Here is a 12,462-nt window from a genome sequence, read left to right on the forward strand (position 1 = left end):
CAAGAGGTAAAATGAGAATAAGCCCCACAAAATTTGTAACTCAATTTCTCCCAAGCATGGAAATACCCCATATGTGGACATGAAGTGCTCTGCGGGCGCATGGCAGGACTCTGCGGGCGCATGGCACGCCATTGGGCTTTTGGAGAGTGCATTTGGCTGTAATGGATGTTTGGGCCATATTACGTTTATAAAGCTACCAAGGTGCCAGAACAGTTGAACCCCCCTCCCCCAAGTGCCCCATTTTGAAAACTATACCCCTCAAGGAATGTAAGAAAGGTGCAGTAAGCATTTACACCCCACAGGCATTTGACAGATTTTTGGAACAGTGGGCTGTGCATATGAAAAATTTAATTTTTCATTTTCTTGGACCACTGTTCCAAAAATCTTTCAGATACCTGTGGAGTGTAAATGCTCAATGCACCCCTTGTTACGTTCCTTGAGGGGTGCCAAAATAGGGTCACATGTGGGTGTTTTATTTTTTGCGCTTATATCAGAACGGCTGCCATTCCAATGCAAATGACTTATTTACCAAATATTTACCAAATGGTTGTCCGGCCATGCTTGGAATTGTTCTTTTGCCACAGCTGGAAGCTCCATTTAGGAAAACACTGCCCATTTTTCCATTAGCTGTTGCATAACTACAACTTTGGCTGCGCATGCTGCGAGTTGTACTTAGGCAATGGCAGGAGGCACAGGCCTAACCTCCTACTGGTCCTGATCCCGCCTCCGGGCCATAGCGCCACTGCCACCGGTACAATCGCGCCGCTACTGCAGTTCCAAAAGCCAAAGTTGTAGTTATGCTGATCAAGGGTGATTGGTGCTGTCTATGATAGCACCAATCACCCTCACTCTCCAGGGAACCAGAGGCCCAATTGGCCTGGAACAGCCTCGATTTACCGGTCAGAATTGACCAGCCAATCACGGACTCCCCGGACGATTTGCTGGGGTGGCTGCTGTTTAACAACAGATGATCCAGAACCCCTGCGCTGTAAATGTACTGTGCATTAAAGTAATCTCTGCAGTGCCGTACATTTATGGCACATGTCCTTAAGGGGTTAAACTAGACCTTCCCAGTGTTATAATAGATTGTGGACTTACCATGTTCACAAGAGTCAATGTGGTAAATTTACTAGTTCAAGTGTGTCAGCATTGTTGCTTAATCTGCACCAAAAACTGGTATAAATGCCTTATACACCATAGAGTGAATAGATTTAAGAGTGCACGGCTTAGGTTGGGTTCACACCATCTTTGCAACACAGTTCCCGTATACGTTTTCAATTTGACAACCGTACGGAACCATATTGAAAACCGCATCGTATGCCAAAAGATGCATCAGGTTGTGTCCGTTTTGCATCCTGTACAGTTTTGTACGTTTTTTCACCATACCAAAAACCGTAGCCTACCACGGTTTTTGAAAAACTGTATTGAAACGTATACTTTTTTTTTTTTTACATGGGAGTCAATGGGAACAGTACAGAACCGTAGGTTGGATACGTTTTTTTGACTCTGCAGTTTTTCGTGGAATTTTAATCAAACAAATGAAACTTTATTCATAAAGGAATGAAAAGTTAAAAACATGTTTTTATTTCTTAAAAAAACGGATGCAACCGGACATTTTTCAAACCGTATACGGTTTTCAACTGTATACGGATTAAAATTTGTACACGTTTTGATACCGTTTAGTCAGGTTTTGAGGAATCAGTTTTTTTTTTTTTTATCAAAAACCTGATACGGGAACTGTACTGCAAAAACGTGGTATGAACCCAGCCTTAGCTGTGAATGGGTTTTGACTTGAATGTGACATCATAGGTCAAAATTGCACAAAAAAATTGCCACGAAATACTGGGTAAAGTAATCCAACTGATAGGAAGATATAAAGTTAAATACAATGTCTAAACATGTGCAAAATATATAAAAAGAATGAGCCACTATGATATAATTTACACTGGCTAATTATTAAAAAGCTTTAGTAAATCTGCCCCAATGTGCTCCATGTTCAGGCTACTTGCAGCCATCACTAGAAGGTACTTAGCTTAGAAGAAAATAGCTTTTATAGCTTTTTGCATGCTGTTATTTATAGAACGCATTAATAATACATAGTAAGTGCCCTCCTACTGCTATCTGCAGGCATCCAAAATGGTATGTTTAAATTTATGTATATATAGCAGGGCTCCAGGCTTGAAGGAGTTGTCCAGAATGACAAAAACATGGCAACTGGCAATTTGGTTAAGGTATTACAGCTTATACAATATTAATAGAGCTGGGCTGCAGTACCACACATCTATTTAATATGGGTGGCACTATTTTTGGATAAAATCAGCATTTTAATGCTGGAGGACCCCTTTAAAAATAATGTATGAACCTTTGGCTCCTATGTATCAAAAAAAAATTGTTGCCAACTAATATTTACAGTTGCATTGGCAACCAATTTATTCGCCATCTACAGCCCTGCATTTATGTTAGCAAAAGCAGAAATTCACATTCAGAGCATTAAAATAAGAAGGCATAAAGCTAACCAAGATGATGATGATCTCTTTCCGAGTTGTTGGATAAAGAGCTTATATTGGAAGACGGTCTAGATCCAACTCTGTCATTGTGTACGTCATGAAAGTCGTGCAAGAGTTTAGCTGCGTCATCTAAGTTAAGATGACCATCATCGTGGTCAAGCTCCTTCTTCACTTTTCCTAATGGTTTACATAAAAAGGGAAAAAAAAGCTCCTTTATTATACATGGAAAATACCTCATAGTTCATGGATATTTTTAACAAGAAAGTACTCAAGGATTGTGAAGTGTGAAATTAATCTTACTCATGTAAAAGTGCAATGTATACATACCTAATGAATTTAGCATTGACATTTCAAGAGATACATCAGAATAAGACTTCATGGACATAAAATCAAGAACAGAATTGCTCCCTTCACCCAAAGATTCTCCGATCTAAAGTAACAGAAAATAAAATACACTTTAATAACTGTACTTGAAGTGGTTTTGTAGGTTTTATGTAGATAAGGCTTACTCATCTTTGCATACATTATTTCCTATTCCTTACCACTTTGAAGATATACCGTATTTATCGGCGTATAACACGCACTTTTTAGGCAAAAATTTTTAGCCTAAAGTCTATGTGCGTGTTATACGCCGATACACCCCCAGGAAAGGCAGGGGGAGAGAGGCCGTCGCTGCCCGCTTCTCTCCCCCTGGCTATCGGCGCCGGGGGAGGGGGAGAGAAGGGGCAGCGGCACCCATTGGCGGCGCCGCTGCCCCGTTGCCTCCCCCCATCCCATTACCTGTTGCCGGGGTCGGGTCCGCGCTGCTGCAGGCCTCCGGCGTGCGTCCCCTGCGTCGTTGCTATGCACGGCGCGGTGCATGACGTCAGTGCGCCGCGCCGTGCATAGCAACGACGCAGGGGACGCACGCCGGAGGCCTGCAGCAGCGCGGACCCGACCCCGGCAACAGGTAATTATGCCACCGGGGATGGGGGGGGAGGCAACGGGGCAGCGGCACCGGCAATGGGTGCCGCTGCCCCTTCTCTCCCACTGGCTGTCGGCGCCGCTTCTCTCCCCCTTGCTATCGGCGCCGCTTCTCTCCCCCTTGCTATCGGCGCCGGCAATGGGGCGCTGGCACCGATAGTCAGGGGGACAGAACGGGCAGCGGCGCCGATTGCCAGGGGGAGAGAAGGGCCGGCAGCAGGGCTCTAGACCCCAGGAAAGGCAGGTGGAGAGAATCGGGCAGCGACGGCCTCTCTCCCCCTGCCTTTCCTGGGGGTGTATCGGGGTATACACGCACACACACGCACCCTCATTTTACCATGGATATTTGGTTAAAAACCTTTTTTTACCCAAATATCCTTGGTAAAACGAGGGTGCGTGTTATAGGCCGGTGCGTGGTATACCCCGATAAATACGGTATGTGTTTTCTGCCAATGAATGAAAACATTCTTGTTTACATCTCAGACATCAAACCTGTACACAGCTAGCCCTTTTTTCAGGTAAGAGGGGGACACAATTTTATCCAGTTCTGTGTTGTAATGTCTTCTTTTACACATGAGCATTTTTAACAAAAATGTTAACCAAGAGCTTTAAAACAGGATTAGATACATTCCTGGAACAAAATAAGATTAATGCTTATGAAGAAATATAAAATCTCATCCCTTCCCCAATATCGCGCCACACCCCTACCCCTTAATTCCCTGGTTGAACTTGATGGACATATGTCTTTTTTCGACCGTACTAACTATGTAACTATGTAACTATGTCACTTCCCATGCAATGTGCTAATTCACTGCTCCGTGTACACACCTCCACCCAGCTTTTTTCTTTTACAGCAAAGAATTGATGCAGGGAGGGGAGCAGCATGCAAGTGGAAATTGATGCAGGGAGAGGGGGGTGGAGGATTGGATTGGGTAAAGGGGAGCTTTTAGTATGAGAAATCCATGGGTCAGAGGAAAGCCTCATGCATCGCTTCTACGCCCGCCTTCTACTCACGACTACACAATGGTAAATGTTCATATATATGGTATAGATGTATCAGAAATCAAAGGGTCTGGGGACATGGCGAGCTGAGCGGTCACACTCCGCAGTGCTCCCGCTAGCTCAGCTCTAAAATCCTGATTGTTACCCGGACGGCTTCAACACACCTGAAAGTGGTCTCCGGTCCTTGGTGGGGATCCTGAGTCGGCTCCGGCGTCGATGGTGAGCTGGTGCTGAAGCTTTGTGGCGGGGTCTGCTGCGGCCTGTTGGGTCTTGGTGGCGGCTATCCTCGGTGAAGTCCCGGCAGGGTGAGGTACTGGCTGTCAGTCTCTGGAGGGTCCGTGGCTGCGGAGGAGTGGGCTGGTCCCAAGCCTGGTGGCTGTAGTCCAGAGGAAGGGCTGGAGGGAAGCCGCAATTATTAGCTGCTTTGTGGGAATGGCCGGTCGGTTGCCATGGTTACTCTCACAGCCTCCACTGTGTGGTGGGCTGAAGCTGACTCCTGCTCAGAGGGATCCTGCTTTTCTGGAGGCAATATTTTTGCCAGCTATATGTGTGACTGCGCTGCCTGCTGGGCATTGTGGTGCAATACTCTGAGGTGGTTAAATCAGCTCCTGGTCATTGTACTGCTGTCATCTCCAGCTGAACTGCTGTGCTCTGTGTGGGTGCTGTCTGGTGGTGCAGGACTCTTCGCTGGCTCCTGTGGATATCCCCTCTGGTGCTCTGTGTGCTAGTACTGGACCTCCTGTGTACTGCTGTGAATATCCCTTCAGCTTCCTGCAGCTGGTGAGTTCTGTTGTCTTCGACTCCATGCCAAGGGATATCGTTATGCCACGCTGTTTCAGGCTTGCCTTCGGGTGGTGGATGGTGTGGCTATGAGCTTCTTCACGGCTCCAACAGAGGTGCTGCAGTGGGTGGATGCGGCCCCTCCGGACTGATCCTGTGGCAAGATTGAGACTGTTTTCCTCCTTAACTTTTCTTTAGGTGGGATAAGGAATCAGGTCCTTCTAGTTAGGGCTCCCCCAAGTACGCACCACCTGTTGACTACCATCTCCTGTTTAGGGTTCCCCAATTAGGGGGCAGATTAGTGAGCTGTACACTGATAGATTAGTTTTAGTTGGTGCTGGTTTGTCTGGGGAATGGTGGGTTGTTCAGGCTGCCAGTGTTCTTTCTATAGCCCATACTTTAGTATGTTAAGGATCTAGGTCTGCATGAGGTCCCAGTGTTAGACAGGGTTTTGTTGGGGATGCTGATGTTGCTATTTTCATTTGTTTTTGTCTTGCTTTTTTTTTTTGTGTGTGCCTGTTCTGTTGATGTGTGTGTGGTATTTGTACCTGGGGATTTCCCCTTGTTGTTTCTGTGTGCGAGGCGCTTTTTCCCTGTGTTTTGCAGTCCCTACTGGTGATGATTGGGTCACTTAAGGTGGTTGGAACATCAGGGGCCTTAATTCTCAGTTTAAAAGGGCTCGATATCTTGACTTTCTCAAGCACCACTCCCCGCATTTAATTTGCTTAAAAGAAACTCACATTATTGGCCAGAAGGTCTTACACTCAAGAGGTTGTGGGTAGCGAGAGGGTATCACTTTACCTATTCTATGTCTGCTTGGGGGGTGTCTATTTTGGTGCCTCCAGTTGGTGATTTCCCAGGTGGCTTGTGACCAGTTTGGTAGGTTTTATTATTATCCTTTGTTTTGTGCATGCCTTTAGTTTTAACTTAGTGTCTATTCATGTTCCTCCCCTGTTTTGTGTGGAAGTGTTGGAGAGTATTACTTCTAAATTGCTGACATTTCCTTCTGTCCCTCTTCATTTTATAGGCGACTTTAATGCAGTTCCGGATCCTCTGCTCGATCGTACCACTGCTGTTGACCCTGGCTCCTCTGGGCTTAATATCTGGAGTATGGCGTTGACTCTCACAGACATCTGGCACTGGAAGCACCCGTCAGACCCAGTATTTTCCTTTTATTCGTCAGTCCACCAGTCGTTGTCCAGAATTGATCTTGCATTTGCATCGGCAGATTTTCTGGTAAGCGATACTGCATACACCAGTAGGGGATCTCTGACCGCTCTGCTATTGTTCTTACCCTGATAAGTTGAGTCAATGGGACACGTATAAGGCTACTGTGAGGGGAGCTTTTATGGTAGGGGTGGCGGGTCAAAGGGTATTCTTGTAGTTCTTTCTAAGCCAGAAAAGGATCCGAAAGGTGCTGGATTCTTACCATCCCATTTCACTTCCTAATACTGATATCAAAATCCTGGCTAATCGGCTTAAGGGGGTCAATACTGCCGTTGTTCATCCTGACCAGATGGGGTTTATGCCAGGTAGAGCTGTTGGGTCTATAATATTCTGATATATTGATCACTATATCTATACTCATATGCCTTTGCTAAATGCTATTGCTAAATATTGCAGAAGAGCTTTGCTTTCCTTAATTCAAAACATTTCAGCTTATCTCTTTGCCTGTAACTAAGACTGGAACCTTGAGATGGAGTCTGTGGATACAAGAAGTCTAAACATTGGGCTTTATGGAAGGATGGAAACATCTCAAGAAAGAGACGTGGCAAGATAAAGGACTTATGCTACGCCACGCTCAAATGACCAATCAGCATATAGAACGATGCATAGTTTTACCCTTTACCCTCCCCTTTTTGTCAGATTGTAAAAACTAATGTGATTTCCGGATAATAAACAGAACTCCCTGGAGTCAGTACCGAGGAGGGAATTCATACCAACCTGGTCTGGTGTGAATTTGCTTACGTCGACACTCGGCAAAATAGTACAGCGGTAGTCACTCACAGTTTAAGGCCGCACCTTAACCCATCCTTAAAATTTGGTGGTGGGATGGCCTGAACCACACTCGAGGGAAGATACGGATCCAGTGGAGTGACACTTTGACACTGATTAACCCCACAAAAACACGGTAAGTCTGCTGATTTTTATGAATCTGTAGTCTTATCTGTGTTTTTGGGCAGTTTTGTGGGAGTCTGGACGGCCTAAGTCGACCTTCTAGGATTTAGCTCTTAGGGACAGAGATATTCCCGCTGTGGTATTCTCTTGTTCACAGAGGAGTTTTTAGTCGCTTGTGATTGACTGCCGCTTTAAATAAGTTCTGAAGGCAAAAGCATGGGAGATTTTCTTTTCCTTTTGCCTGTCACAAACCTGCAGGCTTATAAAAAAATTTTTTTTCTCTTAGCTAGCTGTGAAATCAGCAACTGTATACAATGTACTGAAGCAAGGTCAAATTTGTTTCCTAATGCCAACAATAATAATCATGGCAAGGATTTAACTGTGAGAGACTCTTTGGATTTTTGGAGTCTTTAAAAATCCATTTTCTTTTCCTGCTTGTTCGGATTTAATTACATTTTTTGATTTTTTTTAATCTAGCTAGTGGATTCGTTCAAGGAAGTAAGAGTGCCGTAGATTTTTGTGTTCTAGGTCCCCTAATAACTCTGGGTGTACTGCTGGGCTGATAGCTTTGGATTGTATCAGCCAGGTAACTTTTTCTGTATTAGAGGACGGCTTACTGATAACTTTGGGTTGTACTGGAGCAAGGATAGCTTTTGCATTGTATCAGTAATGCATCAGAGAAGATAATAGTAGCATCATACACACTGTGGTTGTCACTCTGATACTAAACACCAAACAAAAAGGAGTGTCAATTTGTTTGGCCAATCCACAGAGTTTTTTGCTAATAGGTGTTAGGATTCGGCAGGCTGGATGTGGATCCTCTGTGTCAGCGAGGGATTGGCGTCGACCGTACCGGTGGACCGGTTCTAGGTTGCTACTGGTATTCACCAGAGCCCGCCGCAAAGCGGGATGGTCTTGCTGCGGCGGTAGCAACCAGGTCGTATCCACCGGCAACGGCTCAACCTCGCTGACTGCTGAGAAGGCGTGGGACAGAAGGACTAGACAGAGGCGAGGTCAGACGTAGCAGAAGGTCAGGGCAGGCGGTAAGGTTCGTAGTCAATGGTGATAGCAAGAGGTCTGGAAACACTGGTATGGCAAACACAGTAAACGCTTTCTCTAGGCACAAGGTCAACAAGATCCGGCTAAGCAGGGAAGGGGAAGTGAGGTTATAAGGACGTGGAGCAGGTGGAAGCTAATTAGACTGATTGGGCCAGGCACCAATCAGTGGTGCACTGGCCCTTTAAATCTTAGAGAGCTGGCGCGCACGCCCCCTAGAGAGCGGAGCCGCGCGCGCCAGGACGTGACAGCCGGGGACCGGGACAGGTGAGTAGCTTGGGATGCGATTCGCGAACGGGCGCATCCCGCTATGCGAATCGCATCCCCGCCGGTAGTGTCAGTGCAGCGCTCCCGGTCAGCGGGTCTGACCGGGGCGCTGCAGAGAGGAAAACGCTGTGAGCGCTCCGGGGAGGAGCAGGGACCTGGAGCGCTCGGCGTAACAATAGGGTAATTTGCAACCCTCTCTCTACCTAATACTTTAAAAAAGCTTTAAAATTGTTCAGTTCTTGCATTGATTGACTTTTAGAGATAAAGATGAACACTTCGCCATTTTTTGTTTAAAAGTCAGACTGCTTCTGTCCCTGGATATTTAGAGCCATGTGACATAGTTATGCACCGGGAGGGAAAGAAGCGTCTTGACAAAATGAAAAACTTAATGGCTATATGCACTTTGCCTGAAAGGGGTAGATTACACCTAGATTTATCATCTGAATTCATTAAGCAGCATAAAGGAATTTTAGAAGCTAATGATTTGCTGGCATCTGCCCAGGCATGGCACCGTGCGTCATGCGCTATTGCTAAAGAAGCATATGTGGAGGAGTACAGAGATGAGAAGAGCAATGTGATTATGTATTTGTATTACAAAGATAGAGACGTATCATTGCTAGATAATGATGATGATCCTAGCTGTTGGTTATGTTCCCGTTGTGGTCAGCAAAACCTGCCCTCAGTAAAAGACTGTGTTTCCTGTGGCCAAGCCTGGCCTGTAAATGCTCCACCATGTATTGCCACAGCACCTCCATATACTGGAAAAATGGAACCCCCACAAAATGCACCCACCCCACAATATGCTATTCAACCTCTGTCTAGTGGTGGCCATGTTACTACAGTAACTTCTTGTGCCGTCAGCCATCTTGGAGTGCCAGGAAGTGCTGCTCAACCCACTTCCTGTGCTGTCAGCCATCTTGGAGGACCAGGAATTGCTGCCTCATCCATTTCCTCTACTGTCAGCCATCTTGGCTCACCCAAACTACCTACTCGCTGTAATGAGCCCTCATCCAGTACACCCAAACAGGCTTTACCAGTTGCTGGAAGGTTTCCAAATGGAACTTCCTCTAACAGTCATCCTAGTGCTGAAGCACTTGATCTCTTTCCAGGTATAAATCAGGATGAGGGTTACTTTGTACGTGATGACCAGATCAATGGCCTATACCCAAATCAAACCCACACACTCCCGGATCAGCCCTCATCGGAAAGCTCTGTATTTCATTCTGCTAATAATTGCTGTGCCTCACCAAGAAGTCAGACCTCTCTACCCAGTGAAGACAGTCCTCCAGCCCAAGATGAACCCCATGCACAGTTTCAGTCTCCTATCAATGATCATCATCATCAGTTTCCTATCAATGATCATCATCCTCAGTCCCAAGGAAGGATACCACTTTCACTTGTTAATACAATACCACCTACTGTGGTGCAATTTCATGAGCCTCCCAATAACTCCAACAGTAACATGTACCAAACCATTAGACCAAGTATGGTGTCTGAATCTTTTCAACTGGCCCTTGGAACAAAGATCTGGAATAACACCCTTCTCCGGATTGGCATAGGTTCCATAGAAACCCAGCAAGTGCAAGCTATAGTTAACCCTGCAAATCTATATCTTCAGCATAATAATGGCCTTGCTTCTGCCTTAGTGCATGCAGGGGGGACTAGTATACAGCATGACTCTGATCTGTTGGTACTACAACAAGGGCCCATTTCAACCTCCCAACTGGCCATCACAGGCTTTGGGACACTGCCTTGCAACATGATAATACATGTTGTTGGTACCAGATATTCCTCTGCTCAACATAATGCCTGCCTAAGGCAGCTTCAGTCCGCAATTCACCACATTCTTGATCTAGCTGGAGAGAAGGAAATTTCCTCTCTGGCCATTCCACCCATCAGTTCTGGACTCCTAATTTCCTCCTAATATCTGTGCCAATGCAATAGTGTCCAGTATTAAACATCACAAGCCAATACCAACATTGCAAGAAATCAGACTTATCTCTAAAACATAAGAAACAGTCCAAGCTCTGGTGGATGCTGTCAACTTGTTCAAGAACCCTAACCTCTTGGGTAAACACCAAATGCCACATGATGATTCAATGATTCAGATAACCTACAACATGACTTACCAAGATCCACGCCAACTAAACTTTTGCCCATACAGCCTGATGATTCCAGAGATCTGCTGCCTAGTTTTGGTGAATCCAGTCTACCTCAAACTATGCCAATACCACTTACCTATAGTGGTGGAAAATAAAGGGTCTGAAAAACCACTTTTAGAAACTCTTTAAAAATATTTTCCGTTTACCTCGGTGCAAGTAAATAATCTCCTAACCCAACTGCCTGACCCAGAGAAACAGCCAATGCCTTTCTACAGACGAATCAAGCAAATCCAACAAACCTATTAATCAGTATGGAAGGATTTATATAATCTAGTCTCTATCAGAACTGGAGACGCCTTCTGGGATATCATTTCCGCCAGCCATGATAGCTCTGCTATTGTGGACGAGGAGACATATTTTTCTGGAATAGAATTCTGCCAACAACTACAAGCCTGGGCCAGAGACAGACTAGCTTCAAGCTCTACCAATTTCTCTGATGCCTCTCAGGAACTTACGGAATCAGCTGAAAAGTATTTCTCCAGACTACTTAATCTGTTCCAGGATCAAGGTTATGACCTAGGAAGTAAATTCCATAAGAAACTCTTCATTAGCACCTTTGTTACTGGCCTCCACGATGCTAAAGGAAGGCTTACGGACACTAGGCCTGAATATGTGACACTTGAACCAAAACCGCTTTTACTCATTGTCGAAGCTATTGAAAAACAAACTGGAGTGGCACCTACTAAGAAGAGCTGGGAAGTGGCAATCTGTCAAGATGCACTTACAATGTATAATGCAGCAACCCAACCGCAAACTACTCAATACCCGGTTCAGAATTATGTCCCTCAGGACCAAACTGTTTCTCCTCAGAACCGTGTTCGGAATGATGCACAACGAAGACCGTCTGGCAAAACCATCAACTGCTACAGATGTGGTAAACTCGGACATGTCCAGCAAAACTGCAGATCCAGACTTCCTCCTTCTAATTAACGAATGGATTCAGCCACTGCAAGGCCAATGATGTCACAAAACCATCAAAATATGGACTAACAACAATCTGGACCTCTCTCCGGACACCCAAACCACTCCAGGATGAATCAACAATGACAACAGAATAACTCAAGAGAATCCAGCTAATTATGTCCCGTATAGGAATCAAAAATCTGGATCTGAGATTTACTCCTGAAACTCGAAGCCACAAATAAATATAAGGGTGATGAGATGCACCTTGAATTATCCTAACCACTCACACCTGAAGAACTTTGTGTCCTGCAAGCCTCTCCACTGATGGTCATGAACATCCCAACAAAGACTATACCTGATGTCTATCTACAACAAATTCCTGACTGTCTGGTCCGAAGGCCCAGATGATATTGGACTTTTGCCTGTTAAGGTCTTCTTAAAACCCGGAGCCAAGACACCTAGAGTACCCCCAGTATCCGCTCAAAGCAAACCAAGAAACTTCTCTTTTTGAACAAACTTCTCTTTTTGCAACTCTTCTCAAGAATGGAGCCTTAACCAAATGTGTTTCTCAGTAAAGAAGACGACGCCAAAAGGACAACCTGAGAAGTTCTGCATAGTACATGACCTTCGTTCCATTAATGCTGCCACAGTTCTGAATACTCCCAATACACCTGGACACGCTTGCCACAGGGGGCTTAAAACTC

At 45.3% G+C, this 12,462-nt stretch overlaps 1 protein-coding gene across 4 annotated transcripts in view; it reads right to left on the bottom strand.

Annotated features, from left to right (window-relative positions):
• Nucleotides 1-12,462, bottom strand: part of BRD9 (bromodomain containing 9) — a 284,425-nt gene that overhangs the window by 11,693 nt on the left and 260,270 nt on the right. For all 4 annotated transcript variants that reach the window (XM_056520202.1, XM_056520201.1, XM_056520200.1 and 1 more), the window contains exons 14-15: nucleotides 2,835-2,937; nucleotides 2,517-2,684 (exon numbers count right to left, since the gene is read on the bottom strand). In XM_056520202.1, coding sequence (XP_056376177.1) covers nucleotides 2,517-2,684; nucleotides 2,835-2,937 — 271 coding nt within the window. The remainder of the gene's footprint in view (nucleotides 1-2,516; nucleotides 2,685-2,834; nucleotides 2,938-12,462) is intronic.

The sequence above is a fragment of the Hyla sarda genome, chromosome 5 (genome assembly GCF_029499605.1).
Source record: "Hyla sarda isolate aHylSar1 chromosome 5, aHylSar1.hap1, whole genome shotgun sequence".
Taxonomy (NCBI): Eukaryota; Metazoa; Chordata; class Amphibia; order Anura; family Hylidae; genus Hyla; species Hyla sarda.